Source organism: Pan paniscus, chromosome 1 (genome assembly GCF_029289425.2).
Source record: "Pan paniscus chromosome 1, NHGRI_mPanPan1-v2.0_pri, whole genome shotgun sequence".
Taxonomy (NCBI): Eukaryota; Metazoa; Chordata; class Mammalia; order Primates; family Hominidae; genus Pan; species Pan paniscus.
Genome location: NC_073249.2, coordinates 151,255,481 through 151,278,008, shown reverse-complemented (window position 1 = coordinate 151,278,008; position 22,528 = coordinate 151,255,481). Strand labels below are relative to the sequence as shown.

The window sequence follows — 22,528 nt, the reverse complement described above, 5'->3', positions numbered from 1 at the left end:
TCGGCCGGTAGCAAGTCCCCTTGACCGCAGGGAAAAGGAGAGGCAGCCAGCTCCAATCTCCTCCTGAGGATGGAGGTTGGGGAAATGGATGCAGAACTTGTCACCCTAGGGACGAAGGGGCGGAGGGAGGGGGGATTGGAAGAAAAGAATAGAAGAGACCATGAAAAACTCTCTCTCTCTCACACACACACACACACATACACACACACACACACACACACACACACACACACACACACACACACAGAGGAGAGGGAGAGAGAGAGAGATTCCTGAAAAGACAAGATGCTAGGAGCCCAGTCGCTTCTCTCCCCACTGCCCAGAGGCGAGGAGGTGCAACAGATAGATACCCAAGCTCGCTGAGTAGCAAAGGGGTGGGGTGAGAGGAGTCTCCAGGTTTCCCCAGGTTGCAAAAGGGGCACAAACTCCTGTCAGAGTGTCCCCGGAGGCCAGGGGAGGTGCAGCGGCGCCGCGGTTCCCCCCACCTCCTCCCCGGACACGGCAAACTCTTCCCCGGCAGGAGCCTTCCACTTGGCCGCGCCTGGATGTAAACAGGCCGGCCCGAGGGGCAGAGGGCGGGTGAGAGAGGGGAGGCGGCGAGGGGAGGAGGGAGCGGGACTCACCCTTGATGCTGGGGGGCTTTCTCTTCTTGGCCATCTTCTGTCCCCTTCCCTCCCCCGGACCCCCCACGCGCTTCCTCCGGCTGCCGCGCAGCTCCCAGGCGAGCCCTCGCCGCGGCTCGCAGCTCAGCGAGCTCTTTGTTGCTGTGATGGCATCTGCGAGGCAGCAGCGGCGGCCGGGCTGCGCGCTCAGCTCGGCTCGGCTCGGCTGGGGCGGGCGCCGCCGCCCCTCTGCTCTCGGCCGCGCCGCTGGCCCCCCTCTTGCGCTGCTGTGGACGCGGTGGCTGCTGCGGCGGCGGCGGCTGCTGTGCTGCTCCTGCTGCTGGAGGGGGCAGCGCTGGGTCCCCTGAGCGCCCGCCCAGCGCTGACCTCCCCCTTCTCCACACCCTCCCTCCCCCACGCCCCCACCCCCGGTGTCCCGTCTGAGCCGCCAGCCCCCATCCAACCGGCTACCGCGCCGTCATCCAGCAGCCTCTACTGGAAAGACAACGGTGGCGGCGGCGGGGAGCTGCTGGGGGGCGCGGAGAGACCGCGGCCATCTGGGGCCGGGAAGGAGAAAGCCAGGCAGAGTCTGATGGAGTCTGCGTCCGGCCTGCCTTCCTCTGGGCCTTCGAAGCCCCCTCTTAAAAGGCCAGGACGCGCTGGGCCCACGAAAGACACCGGTCTTCACAGGCCAACCAGAACTCTGGCCACCTGCGGGAGGACGGCACTGTCCCTTGCGACCCGGCCCCGGAGCCGTCCTCCTCCACAGCCTCCTCGAGGATAGCGAGCCCGAATTCCACGCGGGCGATGAGCCCCGAAGCGCGCGGTTGCCTCTGCCCCTCCCGAACCGAGAAGGAAAGAGGGGAGAGGGAAACAGGAGTCTGATGGAGGGGAGAGAAATGGAATTCCAGAGGCAGCCCACGGGCAGACACCTGCAAGAATGGCTTTGTTCTGGCCCTGAAGTTCTTAATAGTGAGGGCCCAGGATAGTTCCCTTGGGGCTGTGGGAAAAGAAGGAAGAAAGTTCACGCTCTCAGGTGTTGGAGGAATTGGAAGCCGGAGGTGTGATTTCTTGGCCTCCAGCAGAAACTTGGTTACAGTGGCCACGTTCTTTCTCGCTCTGATTGGGGGTTTGCTTTGGAAAGTTCTCATTTTCCTGGAGGAGCTGTCCTCCCCTCGCGTGCTGATAAGGGATGAAAAGAAGTTCTGCCGGCGTCCCAGAACTGCAAGGGCAGGCGAAAGTTTAAGAATATAAAGGAGTAGCGGACCTTAAAAAGAAACGCTTAAAGGGTAGGGTAGGGAGAGGTTACCAGGGTGTGCCACTGTGGGAAGAGGCTACAATATCGAATTTTTTTTATATGCTGCAGGTGAGATTGCCACCAAAACGCACTTCCTAATTCGCAGTGACCTTCTTAATACTTCTCCTTTCCTCCTCCTAGGTTAGTACAGTTCCCAGCCCAATCTGATTGTCTAAACATTCAGTGAGTTAATTCAATATCTCCACCCAGAAGTTGCCCCAGTACTAGTGTGGTGCGGCAAAAAGAACAGTGAAGTCAAAAACCCCAATTGTGAATTCTGGCCCTGTAACTTCGTAGCTCTGAGAATTTGGACAAGTCACTCAATCTCTCTGCTCTTCTGTTTTCTGATACGTGCGATATCATCTCAAAAATTTCTTCCAGCTCCTGAGATATTAGTGACAAAATCATCACAAGTTATTTTTTCAGCCCTTCTAAATATAGCTTCATATAATGTAATATATTGAAGTAAATAATCTAGAAACATGTGAAATGACCAATTCCTCTCACAATGAAGATGTGCATCAGAAATAAAAAACAAAGAACATGTTTATTTTAATAAGCAAAATAGACCCATTCTCAGACTTATGATCAGAAATAAGACTGACTCAAAGTTTTCCTCTTCCAAACAGCTGCCTCTTATTTAATTAAAAACTACTCTTCTAGGTCTTCAAATGTTTACTGTGTATAAATATTAGACTTTGTAAATATTTCAGTCCATTTTATGTGCTCATATTTTATCACCAACTACTAATTATTGCCTATATTAGAATAATGTTTTTCTGTTTATTCATTACTTTCACATACTTTATTTCATTTAATCATGACCGCACCCATGAGTTGAAAAGCAGGTCCTGTCTTCTAGGTTTTACAGACGGTGAAATGGGATTCGTGGAGGTATGATAACTTGCATACAGCTTCGGTGTAACTCTTTTAACTCAATACCCAGCTCTCTCCACGACACTAGCTGCCTATTGAAATAGAATATTTCTGCTTCAGACCAGGAATGGTTTCCTTTTTCTAATTTATTCCTTCCACAATGTCAGTACTATTCTCAACAGAGGAGACTCAAATTTAGTTGACTAGTTAGGACTATTTTTGGTACACGGATGTGATTAATATGCTTTTACACTGTTAGCACTTCAAAGTGTCCTTACATGCATTATCTCAATTAAGGTCACGACAATCATATAAGATCATCAAAAGAGGTTTATTCAGCCCTGCTGAACAGATGAGGAAACTGAGACCAAAAGACATTAAGGCCACAACTACCCAGGCCCTGGATTTCCAGGCCAAGTGTTTCCCCTATAGCCCACACTGTGTGTTTTTGTTCAAGGGTTGCAATTAGAATGACTGCAGGGAACAGTAAGACAGAATACATGACACCATCAGTATAAATATACACTCATGCATTGCTTAACAATGGAAATACATTCTGAGAAATGTGTCTTTAGGTGATTTCATCCTTATGCAAACACCATAAAGTATACTTAAACAAACATACATGGTATAGCCTACTATACACTTAGGCTATGTGGTATAATCCATTGCTCCTCAGCTACAAACCTGTAGAAGATGTTACTATACTGAATATTATAGGCAATTGTAAAACAATGCTAAGTATTTGTGTATCCAAACATATCCAAACATAGAAAAGGTGCCATAAAAGGCTGGGCATGGTGGCTCAGCCTGTAATCCTAGCACTTTGGGAGGCTGAGATGGGTGGATCACCTGTAGTCAGGAGTTCACGACCAGCCTGGCCAACATGGTGAAACCCCATCTCCACAAAAAATACAAAAATTAGCTGGGTGTGGTGGCAGGTACCTGTAATCCCAGTTACTTGGGAGGCTGAGACAGGAGAATCGCTTGAACCTGGGATATGGAGGTTGCAGTGAGCTGAGACTGCACCATTGCACTCCAGTCTGGGCAACAAGAGCGAAACTCTGTCTCAAAAAAAAAGGGGGGGAAGGAAAGAAGGAAGGAAGGAAGGAAGGAAGGAAGGGAGGGAGGAAGGGAGAGAAGGGAAGGAAGGGAAGCAAAGAAGGAGGGGGGAGGGAGAGTGGGAGGGAGGGAGGAAGGAAGGAAGGAAAGAAGGAAGGAAGAAGGGGAGGGAGGAAGGGAGAGTGGGAGGGAGGCAGGGAGTGAGACGGGAGGATGGAAGGAAGGAAGTAAGGGAGGGAGAGCAGGAGGGAGGGAGGCAGGGAGGAAGGAACGAAGGAAGGAAGAAAGAAAAGGTGCGGTAAAAATGCAGTATTATGAATTTATGGGACCACTGTCATACATTCAGTCCATCATTGACTGAAATGTCATTATGCAGTGTGTTGCTGTATAGATGTACTTGACCAAGGGAAGGGGACTGTAGAGAACTGAGAGGGCGTGTACCACTAGTCAGCTGCAGGATGCCTTGTGGGAATGAAAACCTCGGGGCTGTAAGAATTCTGATTTTTCAGGAGTCAGAAATCCAAATTTTCTGGTGAAATATTCTTTTTGATGTTGATTAATACATTAAAAAAAACACACAAACACAAAAAAGGGTAGGCCTAACAGAACGCAACTGCCAATAATATGTAGACTATGAGCTATGTGTCCATGTGTCTGTTTTTAAATTTCATCAATTGCTTTTAACCCCCAAACAGCAAGGGCTGAATCAAATCCTTGAGTATGGTTCTAATTCTGATGGCATCTAATGTCCCTAGAATTAGAGATGACCAAGGCCTTGGGTGCAATTAATTATGATTTATAAAAATGATTTGTGTGATAGGTGTTTCTAAATTTCTGGCTATTCTTATTATTATACTTTAAGTTCTGGGATACATGTGCAGAATGTGCAGGTTTGTTACATAGGTATTCACGTGCCATGGTGGTTTGCTGCATCCATCAACCCATCATCTACATTAGGTATTTATCGTAATCCTATCCCTCCCCTAGTCCCCCACCCACTGACAGGCCCCATTGTGTGATGTTCCTCTCCCTGTGTCCATGTGTTCTTATTGTTCAACTCCCACTTATGATTGACAACATGTGGTGTTTGGTTTTCTGTTCCTGTGTTAGTTTGCTGAGAATGATGGTTTCCAGCTTCATCCATGTCCCTCCAAAGGACCTGAACTCACCCTTTTTTATGGCTGCACAGTATTCCATGGTGTATATGTGCCACATTTTCTTTATCCAGTCTATCATTGTTGGGCCTTTGGGTTGGTTCCAAGTCTTTGCTATCGTAAATAGTGCTGCAATAAACATACATGTGCATGTGTCTTTATAGTAGAATGATTTGTAATCCTTTGGATATATACCCAGTAATGGGATTGCTGGGTCAAATTGGTATTTCTGATTCTAGATCCTTGAGGAATCACCACACTGTCTTCCACAATGGTTGAACTAATTTACACTCCCACCAACAGTGTAAAAGTGTTCCTATTTCTCCGCATCCTCTCCAGCATCTGTTATTTCCTTTTTAATGATCACCATTCTAACTGGCATGAGCTGGTATCTCATTGTGGTTTTGATTTGCATTTGTCTAATAACCAGTGATGATGAGCATTTTTTCATATGTTTCCTGGCCACACAAATGTCTTCTTTCAAGAAGTGTCTGTTCATATCCTTTGCCCACTTTTTGATAGGGTTGTTTGTTTTTTTCTTGTAGATTTATTTAAATTCTTTGTAGATTCTGGATATTAGCCCTTTGTCAGACAGATAGATAGCAAAAATTTTCTCCCATTCTGTAGGTTGCCTTTGCACTCTGATGATAGTTTCTTTTGCTGTGCAGAAGCCCTTTAGTTTACTTAGATCCCATTTGTCAATTTTAGCTTTTGTTGCCACCATTGTTTTTGATGTTTTAGTCATAAAATCTTTGCCCATGCCTATGTCCTGAAATGTACTGCCTACATTTTCTTCTAGGGTTTTCATGGTTTTAGGTCTTAATTTAAGTCTTTAATCCATCTTGAGTTAATTTTTGTATAAGGTATAAGGAAGGGGTCCAGTTTCAGTTTTCTGTATATGGATAGAATTTCTGGCTATTCTTGAAGCCATCAATGAGAATGATCACAGTAAATGAAATAATTTTTAAGTCACATGTGGTTCTTCTGGGCAGAGAGACACACATTTTTCCTGATAGTGATGACAAGGTTCTGACAATGAAGATGATGACAAGGACAAAACTGGCCTCATCTCTATTTCCCTTAAAGGATAGTTCTGAATGAACCCTTTTGAAAAATAGACACAGAACTGAAATGGTAACATTAGTTACATGTAGTATAATCATTATTCTTAGATTTTTCTAGCCATGCCAAGACTACACATAAAGTAAGAAATAGTCAAAATGAGGAAAGGAATACATGTTCCTACGTGGAAGTATTAAGTAAGCTCAATAGGAATAATGAACTTATACAAATTATACTAAAGACAAAAATGAAAATATAATTCATAGTACACAAAGCATGATTGCCATGAATGTTTGTTAGTGAAATTGCAGTGAAAAGGTTGAAAAATATGACCCACAGAAGAGTATTTTTGACTGAAATATTTTACATTGAATACCTGTGCATAAATTAACTACTGTAGTTTAGAGAAAAATAAAAAGAAATAACAAATGTCCCACCGATTTTAATAATACTGTAACATCGAAGGATGTCAAATGATCCAAACTTGCCCCACTGTTGAAAAACCACATTGTATTTTAAATTTTTACACACAAAAAAATCATAATATTCACCTCAGCTGAGGTTTTTAGGGACTGTACAATTCTGTGACTAGAAAGGTTAAAATAGAAATAATAGTTGAAAGAGAATGAGATCAGCCAGCTAGTCCATTTTTTAAAAAATTTGTTTCTGGCACTTACAGACTCAATTAACATATGAAGGGGCGGAGAAACTGAGGTTGGCTTCCTACCCCATGCCACACACCATTATGTACACATGAGACTTAAATAACACTTCTTCCCTTTCTTGTGACTGACACAGATACTTACTATAATAAAATTTCACCTGAATTAAACAGAAGGTCTTCGGGTGAGACCCTGTAGAATTTTTAATCTCTTTACTCCATTCTGATTATCACATTGATGATCCTTAACTCAGAAAACATGCAATTTCATTTATGTGTGTTTGAATTGGGCAGAAAGATATGAAATTCAGAAACATCATTGAAGGGCTTAAATGCAAATTCTGGGTTTCTTAGATAAAACCTTCACAAAGAGAGTCCTCCTCGCCCCACCCCCAACACTTTACTGCTTTCAAAGTACCCATAACACTACTATTACTACTAGCAATTAAAAATATTGTGCTCAATCTGTGCAGAGGAAAATTTTGTTTAATTTTGCCAAGTTCAATTTGCCAACTGTCATCGAACCTCTAGAATTGCATTCCTCTAGAAGGAGTTAATTAATAGGGCACTTTTTTGTACTCACAGTGAAGTGTCTGCTTATTGCAGTTCAACTCCACAGAAACCCCCCCAAAAAAATAAAGAAAAAAAGAAAGCATTTGGGATGGCCAAGAAATCTTAAAGCTAGTTATCTAATCATATAACCCAGAAATTTCACCAAGAGAAATGGCACAGACTTGGCTTGAGTGAGACAGAGTATGAATGGAAGGACACTGTCAGACATTACATAGAGATAGTTGTGTATAATCCACCGTTAAACTCTCAAGGTTTTCTGAAAAATACATAAACAACTAGAATTGGTTTCTTTAATACTCCAGTTGGCCTGCTCTAGGACAGAATTTTCTATATTACTCCTGCCAGCTTCCAATTAATCAATTTACCTCCAAAGTGTTCTTAAGTTGTCCCATTATAATTTGTTTATAACTTTGGTCCTTGGCTCAGTTTACCAACTCATTCCCTCATATATGAGTGAATCATTTGCATAAAAAACGAATGGCATACCAATTAACTAAATGCTTCTGAGATATTTTTGACAATGAACCAAATTGTATTTTTCCTTGCCTTCTTTTTTCTACTTCTCTTTATGCAGTAACCATCCAACATTTATTCAACAAATATGCATTGAGTAAAACTATATGCTAGTCATTCTTTTAAGTGATTGGTTATATAATGGAGAAATAAAACAGCATAGTTCATACATTCATAGTATTTACAGTTTTACAAGGGAGATAGAATTAACCAAATAAATAGATAATTACAAATTGTTACAAGTTCTATGAGAAGAAAAACAAAAAACATAGTGCTATAGGAGAGGGCAACATATAGCATAATTTAGATTGAGAGTGTCAAGGAAGATTCCTCTAAGAATGTGATGTTTAAAAAGAGAAATGAATGACAGAAATGAACTAGGCAAAAAGTAGGGAAAAGACTGCTCCAGGCAGGGAAAACAGCATGCTGAAAGGCCCAGGTAGGAAATTCAAGATCAGAGCAGTAATTTCTAAATTCCAAACTGACCAAGCATCCCACCAATTTTTTAAAAATTTCTCACACTTCTTCAACTACATTTATCTGGTTACTTTTATATTGTGTATACTATTGTACTGATATATTATATATTATAAAACATACACAAAAATTTGAAAGTCTCAAAGGATAAGGTTTTTTTTTAAAATGGACCATCTTGGACACTTTCAACTTCAGAACCTCCTGAATGAGATGAACTGAAGGACCAATGTGGCTGAAGCTTAGGACATGATAATATTAAGCAGAGAAATGGTATAATATAATTTACACTTAAAAGTACCAGCCTGGTTCTTGTATAGGTAATTGGAATAAGCCCTATAAACTAATGATATAGCTATAGAACTGGTTGAGAGTTAAATTTGCACACCACACCTCAGTTGTGCTCTGGAGCCCCTCATTGAGTTGGGGACTGATACTGAAACTTTCCATTTAAAAGTAATTCAAGAACCTACAAGCAATGTACTCCATAGCCATGAGCACAGAAGACACCCACATCTTGGTTTCTAAATACGATCATTCACTAAAAGAAACAGGGATCCTTGGAAAAATGACTCCAGGTCTGCAGCAGGGAAAGTACCAGGTAAACCTGGAACATATTGATGTGTCAGAAAACACAAAAGAATTTAGACTAATTAGATCATGTTAAAAGGACAAAGGAGCCAGCTTGAAGTGGTTGTCTACTGATCAAACATATGAAGAGCTGAGCCCCAAAAAGATTAACTATGATAATGTATTCTAATACATTGAATAAAATAAAATGTATAAGTCCATAGTGATAGTCAAAAGAGAAAATATTAACTAAATATTAACTATTTTTAGAAGAATATGAGCTAATAAATGTAGAAGAAATGATAGAATTACAAAGTCATCATTTTGCAATGCCCGATGTAATAACTATGAAATCAACGGATGCCAAAATCATTGGATAAAAGGTTGTTGGGAACATGATATGCATATGGTCTCAAAATATTACCTCATATGTTAGTCATTAATTTTTTTTTCAGAGTGCTAAGGCTTTATTACAAATGGAGTTTACACTAGAGGGGCTCTTCTCCAATCTTTCTTCTGTACCCTCTTCTCTCCCAAAGATATCTCTCTAGGGGAGGTCAGTAGGCCATTAGAGAAGAGGAAATCTGGAGAATGAAAACGAGCACTGCTTTTGCCAAAGTCCTCTGAAACAACCACTGAGTCCTTCTGGCTCCAGTTGAAAATCTGGACCTTGAAAATTAGAGCTAAACTTCTTCCACTAGAAGAGGATGATCACTGATGCTACGGGTCCTCTGAGACTTAGCGATATCTTCTCTCTGAACCTCAATTTTGAGCTGCCCACTCACAGCCATCACTATGATGTTCCTTTGAACACAGACCTCTACTGAAACCAGCTCTGCTGTGACTTATGGCAAGTATATGAATGCTTATTTCTAAATTACCCTTTATATCTCCTCAGGGTCACTAAGGAACCCTAGATCTCTTCCATAACGTGCACCAGTCACTGTTCGGCCACCATTTTTATTCTGCTGTGGTCACCTCACATTGACACAGCGCTTCTCTCAGAGACTTCCAACCTCTCAGCTACTGATGTTCCAAAGTTCCCGCAAAAACTATGAACCCACTGAGTTGCACTGTGAGTAAAGGGCACTGCATCATCTCTCACTTACTTGTCTCCCACACACACCCCTTAACTCCTCCCCTAGGACTTTCTACTTTTCATATGGTGGGACTTCCCTTGTATCATCTCCTCCATGCCTTCTACATTATGACTTGTTGTAATATTCTATTTCCAAAGAGCTAAATTTTCCTTTTGGTTTATAAAGGGCTACTTTTGGAACTTAGAAACCAGAAACTATTTCCTCCTTTCAAAAATCCTGGATTTCATGACAATTGTCTCACAAAGGGCTCAAGAAAATTGGCCTTGCAATTCAAAAACTGAAGAAAGATCCCTTTTCTCTAGGTGGATTATGCCTTTCCAGAAGTAACAAATGCCACTAATTCAAGGCGTAATTAGCCACAGGGCAAAGGGTTTATTAGGAATTAAATATTCATTGGTTTCGCAGGCCAAAAATACTATCTTCACTAGGGTTACCAAAGCATATTGAATCGGAAAATCTGGATTCTGGTTGCAACTTGTCAAATGATACACTTTGTGACTTTTGACAACTCCCATAATAAAAAATAATAGGATCAGCAATTTTGGAGCCCCTATTTGGGCCAGTGAAGCTGGACTATCAGTGATGCTGCGTCTCTTATTTATTTATTTTCTGGTACTCCTGTCTATTTATTTCTGGTACTCTAGTCCCCTAGTTACCATCCTAAATCTTCACCATACCCCTGTAGTTTCTGACTCCAGCCTTCCAATGTAAGAAACCATAAGCTTCTGTAGTTTAAATTGCTGTTGTGTTTACTGATATTTGCAGTCACTTTCCTAACTGGTGCACCAGGTGGGTCTGGGTACAGTTTGTAGATATGGTGGCAAGAAGTTAAGAAAGTTTCTGTGCGCTTCTATTTTCTCTTTGAAGTAGGGCATATAGTTATCTGCTGAGTTTGAGGAAGTAGGTTGTGGGGAAGAACATCTGAGAAAACCAGAAATGATTTTAGATGCCTACTGTGGAGAACAGGGGAAAGGAATAATTAAGAAAACATTGAAAGAATCTTAGTCACTATTAGGGTCAAGATGCTGTTAAAGGCAATGGATTTATTTAGAGTAGAATCAAGCCTGAAATCATTTTATTTTGCTCCATCAATGTAAAGGACCAGAGAAGGTCAGTGATCAGATTCATCTAGATGTGTGTTTTGTAACAAGGATTTGAGAGAAGGAGAACAGGGCACAGAGTTTAAGAGATTCATAAGAAACAAGAAGTAGTGTGTTATGGAATCCAGCCAGAATTAACAAAGATGTGAGGAAGGGAGGAGGCTGACCATCTCTCTCTCTCCTGCTAATATACCTGCAATGGTGTTCCATTGCTCATAGAAAAACAGTTCAAACACTCAAGATGCCTACACAGGAATGATCTGATTCATGACTCTTTCCAGCCTACTCTTGTGTTGCTCTTCCCGTTGTTCTCTATACTCAAGCCGTGCACACAGAGGGCTGCAAGAAAATAAGCCAAATATATAATTTTTGATGAATTCTATTTGCTTGCTTTTCCATGTACATCCTCTCAGCCTGCCTTTTCTAGCCAAATCTTTATTGCTTCCCTGGGCTTACTTTTCATTAGCTCAGTCCCTTCTCTCTGTTCTAGCAACACCACATTTAACTTTAATTCTTTTAATTTCTTCTCCTTGAAACTTAATTGATCTCCCTGACTCCATTCTTTCACCTCTCTAATCCATCTTCACATTGATGCCTTGGTTATCTTCACATTACTCTGAGCAAAGCATATTATGTTTCTGTTCTTAAAGCTTTTATAGTACAGCATGAGTTTCCTATGTCATGTAAAGTTCTCTACTACCTGGCACCAGTTCACCTTCCCAGCCTCCTCTCTTCTACTCTCTGCCCTCAACATTCTATGTTCTAGGCACACTGGATTCTTTATAATTCCTTAAATATGCCACATATGTTCATATGGGTTTGCTTTCAATCACATTGTTTTTTCACTTCCCATCTCCATCTTTTAAAGTCCTAGTCATCCCTTGAGTCATAAATGGTACTCATTTTCTGAGAAGTAATGGTTCCCTTTGTGTATTACCGTAACATGTTGGTTATACCTTTATCATTAAGATTTATTTCATTTACATTATATCTTGATTATCTGTGTGGATATCTGTCTCTGTATCAAACTAGAAGGTCTGTTTGGGTTGAGATTTTGTCTTAGTCATTATAATAGGAACTTAGTTCCTAGTTCAGTGGTAAGTAATCCTTAACAAGAGCAGTAGGGGATAGGGTTGCAATAGTATTTTGGGATCAGATTAGGGAGCCCCTGAATGTCAAGTTACAACGAAGAAAGGGACTAAGAGTGGTGGCTCACACCTGTAATTCCAGCACTTTAGGAGGCCAAGGTGGGAGGATCATTTGAGGCCAGGAGTTCAAGACCTAGCCTAGGCAATATAGCGAGACCTTGTCTGTACAAAAAAAAATTTTTTTAAATATCCAGGCATGGTGGCACACACCTGTAGTCCCAGCTACTTAGAAGGCTGTGGCAGGAGGATTGCTTGAAACCAGGAGTACGAAGCTAGAGTGAATTATGATCACGCCACCCACTCCAGCCTGACCAACAGAGCAAGACCACATCTCTATTAAAAATAAAAATTAAAGAAGAAGGGAAATTTGTATATAATAGATATTTAATAAATACTTTTTAATTGAAGAGCTGTTAATAACCCAAATCTCTTTTTTTTCTTCATTTGACAGATTCTAAGTTTTCCCATTTGCACAGGAAAGGAAACTCTTCCTTTATTCTTTGGAATATTATTCATTGATTCATTCATTCAGCTTTTCTTGAGCATCTAGTATGAGTTGAAAGAGAATTTATAGTCCATCTAATTCAGTTTTCTCAGTTTAAACCTAAGGAAACTGAGGCCCAGCAAGTTGAAATGATTTAACATAGGTCTTACAGCTAGTACGTGGCGAAAGAAATGACTAGAAGCTAGTCTGTGCCTTGCCTTCTAACCCACAGCTTCCTAATTTTACAAAATTCTTACAAGTTTGAGTAGGTGATAGGCAGAGTGATGGCACCCTAGAAACCTATGCAGAAAAAGATTCTAATTACCAAATTCAAAACTTTAGGATATGAAAGAAGTTTCCCTCTGCCTCAGGTTCTCATTGCTTTATATCTGATTTTATAAAACCTTCCAAATTTGTTTCACTGCTTTCATAGTTCCCTCTCTGCAAATTGATTTCACATATCTGTATCAGACCACATGCTAGTTCCCAAACCTAAAATTAATGTTTCATTTCATCAGTCACCTATTTAAAAATCCTGTCTACTTTTCATTGATTACAGAATAGAATATTGATTACAGGATAAAAGACAGGTCTAGATTCAAATCATGCCTCTACCTTGCCTCTTTCTTCCATAAGCTGTGTTTCAAGCAAATCACTTAAACATTATGACCTTTAATTTCTACAACTGACAAATGGCAATAAGAGAGTTTAACGTTTCGATATTGGATTTCAGCCAAATATTTAAAAATATCCTTCCCACATAACTTAATTATATGAATAGCAAATGAGAAAAACTAAAGCAGCAAAAAAAGTAAATAGCATTCAAACAAGAGAAAGGTTCATGTCATAACATTCAAAAAATTGTAGCCATCAAAGAAAGACACAAAGAAGTTTTCAAGAATTTACAGAATAAAGCTTAGAACAGTATGGCAAACCTCTTAATGTCGTCCTCCAAACAAGCACTTTGTAGGGAAGGCGAGCAAACAAAACTCTGAAAAGTATAACCACCTACTCCTACACTATAACATGGTAAAGGTAGCTTTAGATGAAATATGAGTAACCCTTAGAGGAGACAAAGAATTTTGCAAGAGGGGAAAAGTCCCATCTCAACAAGTTGCATGTTCTACCAGAAAAGGGAACTATTGGAAATCTCCCTTTTGGCATCTTCCAGCTGGGTGAAAAAGGAGAGGATGCAGAACAATCATAAACACCCATAGTTAATTATCTCCAACAATAAATAGTGATATAGCAGAAAGGAAGAAAAAAATAGAAAATAATTAGGACAAGAGTCTCTAAGGGAGGGAAAGTGGAGAAGAAGCATGTGTAGTGCCTGAAGGGAAGTAACCTCCATGTACTTCCTATGTTGTTTATTTTTTTCCCAGAAGATAAGAGAGAGGAGCTTGGGAGGAAGAGAAATTGCTACTGGGGAGAAATGGGCAAATATGGAAAGGGAAACATAAAACAAGCTAATGACATTGAAATAGAGAACTCAACGAACAAAACCAAATTCCAGATTACTTTCTTTAAAGCAAACAAAGAATCTGGGCTCCATGTTGATTAGAAGAAATAATCCAAAACCCAAGAATACTTCTCAGTGTAATGAATATAAACTCCAATAGATTAAGATTTTAGCACAGAAAACATTTACTAAAATTCCAGAAGAGAGTAGAGTGTGGATCCTCCTCCAACCGTACACAGCCACAGTTGAGCTCTTTCTTCCTCCTTGAATCTAAGGTAATAGAAAAGCAAGTGGAATTCACTCACACTATAGCACAGCGAAGAGAAGGCCTAAACAAAACTGCTGTATTTTAAAAGATAAAAAGAAGGGACACAATAACTTTGCAAACACGTTATCAGCAAAAATAAATACACATGAGAAAGAAGGATACAAATACAGATGAAAAACCATGCTGGAAGTAAGCAGAACTTCACAAAGAAATAATTTCCAGCCAGTGCTTCATGATATAAAAGTTAATGAGAACATAAAATCAATTTTTAAAGAAATAAGGTGTAAAACAGTATTGAAGATGAAAGGGAAGAATGCAAAGCTGAGAAAACCAACTGAGAACCACACAACACCATTAAAAGCAAGTTAGAAAGCACAAGATACATCTCCATTGAATATAATTTCAAACTCAAAACTCAAATTTAAATTTCTTCTATCCCCAGCCTATGTAAGTAGGAGGTAAAATTAGCTTTTCTTTTTCTAGCTCCATCCCCCCAATTTGCTAGTCATTGTTTCTGATATCTGTGGGTAGGAGGGTAACAGTTGGGAAAATGCAGCACAGCTTTTGTGATGGCTACAGTTGTAATCTACCTGCAGGGCCCTCTGGGTGCCAGAAATACAATAGCTGACTCTGTAGGGTGCCTTTGTGGGTTTCTCATCAATCCCAGGCAATTGGCTTGTCTGCCTCTTTTCTGTCTGCCTGCTGGATTTCTGGGGTCCACCCCTCAGTTCCTGTCCTTCAGGCAAGTACTCTTGGTTACAATCATTTCCATAGGGTCCTTATCAAGTCTCAGAAACATTCACCATTGGCCTGCCACATGAGGAAGTACAGCCCAGTCACAAAGCAGCCACCTGCGTGTTTAGCCGCCAGACTGGGCAGTTCCAGCCACAGCATCTCAGCTTTAGAATATTCACTGGTAAGATGCTCAAGTTCCTGGAGACATGCAAAAGCTTTCCAAGTGGTCCTCTAGAAAAGCCTCTCCTTAACCTGAGGAGAGAGGATTGTGCATCTACCACATTCTGCCTTTTTTCACTATTATTATTATTATTATTACTATTACTGGGCTATCTGACTGGTCCAAATTCAAGGACAGGTGAAAAGACAACTTGGCTTCTACAGAAGGTTGTTTTTACCTGTTTACTCCCAAAGAGTAAATAAACCGTCATTGATAAAAATAAAATAAGAAGAGATCAGTGGATGCAACTCCCCATGCTTTAAGTGTATTTCACAGAAGCTCACCTGAGGTTCAGAGGAATTGGCAACCACCCAATTTTCCAGGTCAGAGAAAGACATGGACTCACTGTCTTTCAGGTCCCCAACTATGTCAATACTCAGAAACAACTTAGAACACCAACAGAAGGCATTAAGTCGCCTATCCAGGGAGCCATATTCTTCAGGGTCTGAAATTCTTGCTGTGCCAGCACTGAGGCAATTTCCACTTCTCCGAGCATGCTCTGCAGTGTCTATTTAGGGGATTTGTACCATCAAAAAATACATCCTCTTCTCCATCAGAGGCTGGTACTTAAGGTGGGTGAAATGTAAAACACTGTCAATTTCTCACCAAATAAATCTCTTTCTCTTCAACCTCAACTTCTTATGTAGACTAGAGAGGAGTGAATCACTGCAGCTGGCAGAACTAGTTTAGAACCTTGAACTTTGAAAGTTCAACATGAATGGTCTGGTTCCTCTCTTTAGAATGGGAAACATATTGTTTTGTTGTTAACTTTTCCAACAGTGCATCTTGTTGTCTACCATATCCTTTCTTGTATTATTACTGCTAGGGTATCTGTGACTTCCTTAAGACAGAGATAATATCACTCTTTTTTTTTTGAGACGGGGTCTCGCTCTGTCACTTAGACTGGAGTGCAGCAGCCTAATCTCATCTCACTGCAACCTCCACCTCCTGGGCTCAAGCTATCCTCTCACTTCTGTCTCCCAAGTAGCTGGGACTATAGGCATGCACCACCACACCTGGCTAATTTTTTTTTTTTTTTTTTGAGACAGAGTTTTGCTCTGTCACCCAGGCTGGAGTGCAATGGCACAATCTCAGCTCACTGTAACCTCTGCCTCCCAATTCTCCTGCCTCAGCCTCCCGAGTAGCTGGGATTACAGGCCCACTCCACTGCACCCAGCTAATTTTTGTATTTTTAGTAGAGACGGCATTTCACCATCTTGGCCAGGCTGGTCTTGAACTCCTGACCTCAGGTGATCCACCTGCCTCGGCCCCCCAAAGCACTGGGATTACAGACATGAGCCACTGCGCCCAGCCAATTTTTGTATTTTTTGTAGAGATAAGTTTTTACCATGTTGCCCAGGCTGGCCTCAAGCTCCTGAGCTCAAACAATCTGCCCACCTTGGCCTCCCAAAGTGCTGGATTACATGGATGAGCCACCCTGCCTGGACAGTATCACTCATCCTTATTTTCTCTGCAGTGCCTGGACTCACTGACGACAAATCATAAGCACTTGCGAAATTTAATTTTAAGGAGAAGCCAACTTTTCCCTTCCTGTGCACATATTACCCACCCTTCAGTCCTGGATAAGGCTACCTTTTCCATGAAGAATTCCCTTCTATTTCAGCCCCATTATTTTCTCCGTGTCTCTGAACTCTGAAACTTTGTTCATATGATGCTTATGTCATCATGTAAATTTTTCTTTACCTTGCCTCTTCAGTACAGACTTGAGCTCTTTACGGATCATCTTATACTTACTTCTTTAGAGACATTCTCATAAAATATTCAATAAATATTGAAAAAAATGCTGTGCTAACTCAGATAAAAAATCATCTCAGCTATATGTATTTCAGAAGGAGCTACTTCTTTTTTTTGCTTGTGTTGTGTAACACTGAACTAAAAATAATTCAAATAAGGATCATCCTGAAATGTTAGAGCAAGAGAGGACTTTAGAGATGAGCAGTTCCACACAGTTTACTCCATTGTAATGAAGTGGCATCTTACAAATGCTGCCTCCCTTCACCCTCTGCTGACCATTATAGAAACTGCGCCTTTTAAAATCTCATTGCAGAATGACTATCATTCCTGTTTTCTCCATGCTCCTGAAATTGTTTTTCAAGAGTCAGGTTTAAATGTGTTCTATATAATGGCACTTGTTCACACTCCAGAAAAACTAAGACTCTATTACCCACAGGGAATATTTGAGCACTTGAGTTCTAGAGCCAAATTGCTTATGTTCATAAGTTAGTCCTTCTGCTTCTGGCTCAGACAAGTTACCTAACATCTCTGCTGATCAGTTTCTAATCTAAAAAATAAAAACAACAATAATAATGGTGATCTCTAAAAGTTTCTGTGAGGCTAAATGAATTAGTGTCTGCAAAACATTTAAAACCGTTCCCAAAAACAGCAAGCCCTCATTATTATTTGGTGGTGCTGGTAGTAGTCGTGATTAATAACTTTTATACCAATGACAAATATTTCTTGTTTGTTCATTTTAGTAGGCTAAACTGGAAAAGCTATACACACACTCTGGTCTATTCATCTTTATATCCCTAGTATTCAGCATGGTGTCTGGGACATAGTAATTACTCAACAAATGTTTGTTGAATAAAGTTTATAAATAATATGATTACTTAAAATGCAAGCTCTTTGTTCTTTTGGCTTAGGATTGACTTGGCGATGCTGGCTCTTTTTTGGTTCCATATGAACTTTAAAGTAGTTTTTTCCAATTCTGTGAAGAAAGTCATTGGTAGCTTGATGGGGATGGCATTGCATCTATAAATTACCTTGGGCAGTATGGCCATTTTCATGATATTGATTCTTCCTACCCATGAGCATGGAATGTTCTTCCATTTGTTTGTATCCTCTTTTATTTCATTGAGCAGTGGTTTGTAGTTCTCCTTGAAGAGGTCCTTCACGTCCCTTGTAAAGTGGATTCCTAGTTATTTTATTCTCTTTGAAGCAATTGTGAATGGGAGTTCACTCATGATTTGGCTCTCTGTATGTCTGTTATTGGTGTATAAGAATGCTTGTGATTTTTGTACACTGATTTTGTATCCTGAGACTTTGCTGAAGTTGCCTATCAGCTTAAGGAGATTTTGGGCTGAGACAATGGGGTTTTCTAGATATACAATCATGTCATCTGCAAACAGGGACAATTTGACTTCCTCTTTTCCTAACTGAATACACTTTATTTCCTTCTCCTGCCTAATTGCCCTGGCCAGAACTTCCAACACTATGTTGAATAGGAGTGGTGAGAGAGGGCATCCCTGTCTTGTGCCAGTTTTCAAAGGGAATGCTTCCAGTTTTTGCCCATTCAGTATGATACTGGCTGTGGGTTTGTCATAGATAGCTCTTATTATTTTGAGATATGTCCCATCAATACCTAATTTATTGAGAGATTTTAGCATGAAGCGTTGTTGAATTTTGTCAAAGGCCTTTTCTGCATCTATTGAGATAATCATGTGGTTTTTGTCGTTGGTTTTGTTTATATGCTGGATTACATTTATTGATTTGCGTATATTGAACCAGCCTTGCATCCCAGGGATGAAGCCCACTTGATCATGGTGGATAAGCTTTTTGATGTGCTGCTGGATTCAGTTTGCCAGTATTTTATTGAGGATTTTTGCATCAATGTTCATCAAGGATATTGGTCTAAAATTCTCTTTTTTTGGTAGTGTCTCTGCCCAGCTTTGGTATCAGGATGATGCCGGCATCATAAAATGAGTTAGGGAGAATTCCCTCTTTTTCTATTGATTGGAATAGTTTCAGAAGGAATGGTACCAGTTCCTCCTTGTACCTCTGGTAGAATTCGGCTGTGAATCCAACTGGTCCTGGACTCTTTTTGGTTGGTAAGCTATTAAGCTGGAGGCATCACGCTACCTGACTTCAAACTATACTACAAGGCTACAGTAACCAAAACAGCATGGTACTGGTACCAAAACAGAGATATAGATCAATGGAACAGAACAGAGCCCTCAGAAATAATGCTGCATATCTACAACTATCTGATCTTTGACAAACTTGATAAAAACAAGCAATGGGGAAAGGATTCCCTATTTAATAAATGGTGCTGGGAAAACTGGCTAGCCAGATGTAGAAAGCTGAAACTGGATCCCTTCCTTACACCTTATACAAAAATTAATTCAAGATGGATTAAAGACTTAAATGTTGACCTAAAACCATAAAAACCCTAGAAGAAAACCTAGGCATTACCATTCAGGACATAGGCATGGGCAAGGACTTCATGTCTAAAACACCAAAAGCAATGGCAACAAAAGCCAAAATTGACAAATGGGATCTAATTAAACAGCTTCTGCACAGCAAAAGAAACTACCATCAGAGTGAACAGGCAACCTACAAGTGGGAGAAAATTTTTGCAACCTACTCATCTGACAAAGAGCTAATATCCAGAATCTACAATGAACTCAACAAATTTACAAGAAAAAAACAAACAACCCCATCAAAAAGTGGGCAAAGGATATGAACAGACACTTCTCAAAAGAAGACATTTACGCAGCCAAAAAACACATGAAAAAATGCTTACCATCACTGGCCATCAGAGAAATGCAAATCAAAACCACAATGAGATACCATCTCACACCAGTTACAATGGCAATCATTAAAAAGTCAGGAAACAACAGGTGCTGGAGAGGATGTGGAGAAATAGGAACACTTTTACACTGTTGGTGGGACTGTAAACTAGTTCAACCCTTGTGGAAGTCAGTGTGGCGATTCCTCAGGGATATAGAACTTTGGTATATACCCAAAGGACTATAAATCATGCTGCTATAAAGACACATGCACACGTATGTTTATTGTGGCACTATTCACAATAGCAAAGACTTGAAATCAACCCAAATGTCCAACAATGATAGACTGGATTAAGAAAATGTGGCACATGTACACCATGGAATACTATGCAGCCATAAAAAATGATGAGTTCATGTCCTTTCTAGGGATATGGATGAAATTGGAAATCATTCTCAGTAAACTATTGCAAGGACAAAAAACCAAACACCGCATGTTCTCACTCATAGGTGGGAATTGAACAATGAGAACACATGGACACAGGAAGGGGAACATCACACTCTGGGGACTGTTGTGGGGTGGGGGGAGGGAGGAGGGATAGCATTAGGAGATATACCTAATGCTAAATGACGAGTTAATGGGTGCAGCACACCAGCATGGCACATGTATACATATGTAACTAACCTGCACAATGTGCACATGTACCCTAAAACTTAAAGTATAATAATAATAAAAAAAATGCAAGCTCTGAGTTACACTCAGTCCAAATCTTGACTCTGCCATTTAATAGGTATGAAACTTAACTCTGGGGAAGCATTATTTATGTATTTATTTTTAACTTGTTTAAATTTATGGGGTACAAGTGCAAATTTGTTACATTCATAGATTGTGTAATTGTAATGTCAAGGCTTTAGGGTATCCATCACCTGAATAAGATACATTTTACCCATTAAGTAATTCCTCATCATGCACCCCTGTCACACCCACCCATTCACCCCTCGGAGTCTCCTTTGCCTATCATTTCACTCTCTACATCCATGTGTACACGTTTTTTAGCTTCCACGTATGAGTGAGAACATGCGATGTTAGGCTTTTTGTGTCTGGCTTGTGAAACTTAACTTTTCTGAACTGTTATCATATATATAAAATGATGGTGATTACAGCTCACACTTCCTAAGACTGTTACAAGAATTAAGTTATTATATACAAGAAAAGCACTTACAATAAGATCTGGCACAGAGTAAACAATAAGTAAATGTTAGATAATATTATTTATAAAGATTTCCCAAAGTAATATTTATAAAGTATAAGCAGACTTGTAAGAGCATCTGACATACCTGAGTTTGAATTCTGACTCTACCATTTGCTAGATATAGGGATTTAAACATGATACTTAGCCTGTAAACTCCAAATCCTGATTCAGAATTCAGATAATACTACTTCCTTTCTGTTTTAAGAAGTAAATGAAATGGAGTGTATAAAACAACACTGTGCCTGAGGAAATGCAATCATTTAATAAATGACTAGTTTTGTTTTGCTGATGTAGTTCTTGTTTTTATTATTAGCTTTGCCAATAAGGAATTTTAATCCAGATAAGAAACAAAGAAATAAATAACTACAGTATAATGCAAGTAAATGTCATGGAAATAATAAAGTTAACAAATGCTTTGACAGTTTATGAGTAGGAATGATCAGTGTGAGCTGCAGTAATAAAGAATACTTTCTGAAACAGATAACATTTCTATAAAAGAAAATAGAGAATAGGTAAATATCCCAGGCAAAAAGAAGTATGACCTCAAGAAAGGTAAACCAAAGCACAGAAGCAGGAAGAACAAGGCTTATTTGAGCAGTAGAGAAAATGGGCACAATTAGTAGATTTATTATAAAGATATTCATCAAATTATTAATCCAGACCTGCACTGACCAATATGGTAATCATTAGCTGTATGTGACTAAAGAGTTCTCGAAATATGGCTAGCATAACTAAGGGACTGAATTTTTAATTTAACATAATTTTAACTAATTTAGATTTAGAAACTGAAACAGTTCATAGGAGCCAGCAACTCCATTCCTCAGTATATATTCAAAATAATTAAAAACAAAAACTCACACCAATACTTGCACAAAAATGTTCATTGCAGCATTATTCACAGTAGCCAAAAGGTGGAAATAACCCAAGCATCCATCAATGTATGAGTGGATAAACAAAATGTGGTCTATACATGCTATGGGATATAATTCAGCCATAAAAAGAAATGATTCTGATACATGCCACAACATTGATGAACCTCAAAAACATTACACTAAGTGAAATAAGCCAGACCCAAAAGGACAAAAGTTGCACTTACATTAAGTATCTAGAATAGTCAAAGTCATAGGGAGAAGAAGTAGTGTAGAGGTTACCAGGGGCTGGTGGAAGTGAGGAATGGAGAGTTATTGTTTAATGGGTACAGAGTTTCTGTCTGGGTGATGAAGAGTTTTTGGAAATAATGGTATGGTTGTACAACACTGTGAATTTAGTTAATGACACTGAATTGCAACTGAAAAATGTTTAAAATGACAATATTTTTGGTGATATATATTTTATTACATTAAGAAATTAAGCAGAGTAAAATATTTTTCTGATAAACATATCTTCATTGT

The 22,528-nt window shown here is 39.9% G+C and overlaps 1 protein-coding gene across 9 annotated transcripts in view; it reads right to left on the bottom strand.

The window, feature by feature from the left end:
- The window catches only part of SLC44A5 (solute carrier family 44 member 5), a 514,570-nt gene that overhangs the window by 405,775 nt on the left and 86,267 nt on the right, over positions 1 to 22,528 (bottom strand). The window contains exon 1 of one of the 9 annotated variants that reach the window (XM_057303117.2): positions 624 to 978. The exons of the other annotated variants lie outside the window; for them this stretch is intronic. Coding sequence (XP_057159100.1) covers positions 624 to 657 — 34 coding nt within the window. The 5' untranslated portion in view covers positions 658 to 978. Of the gene's footprint in view, positions 1 to 623; positions 979 to 22,528 lie in introns of those variants that run through there. 9 annotated transcript variants of the gene reach the window in all.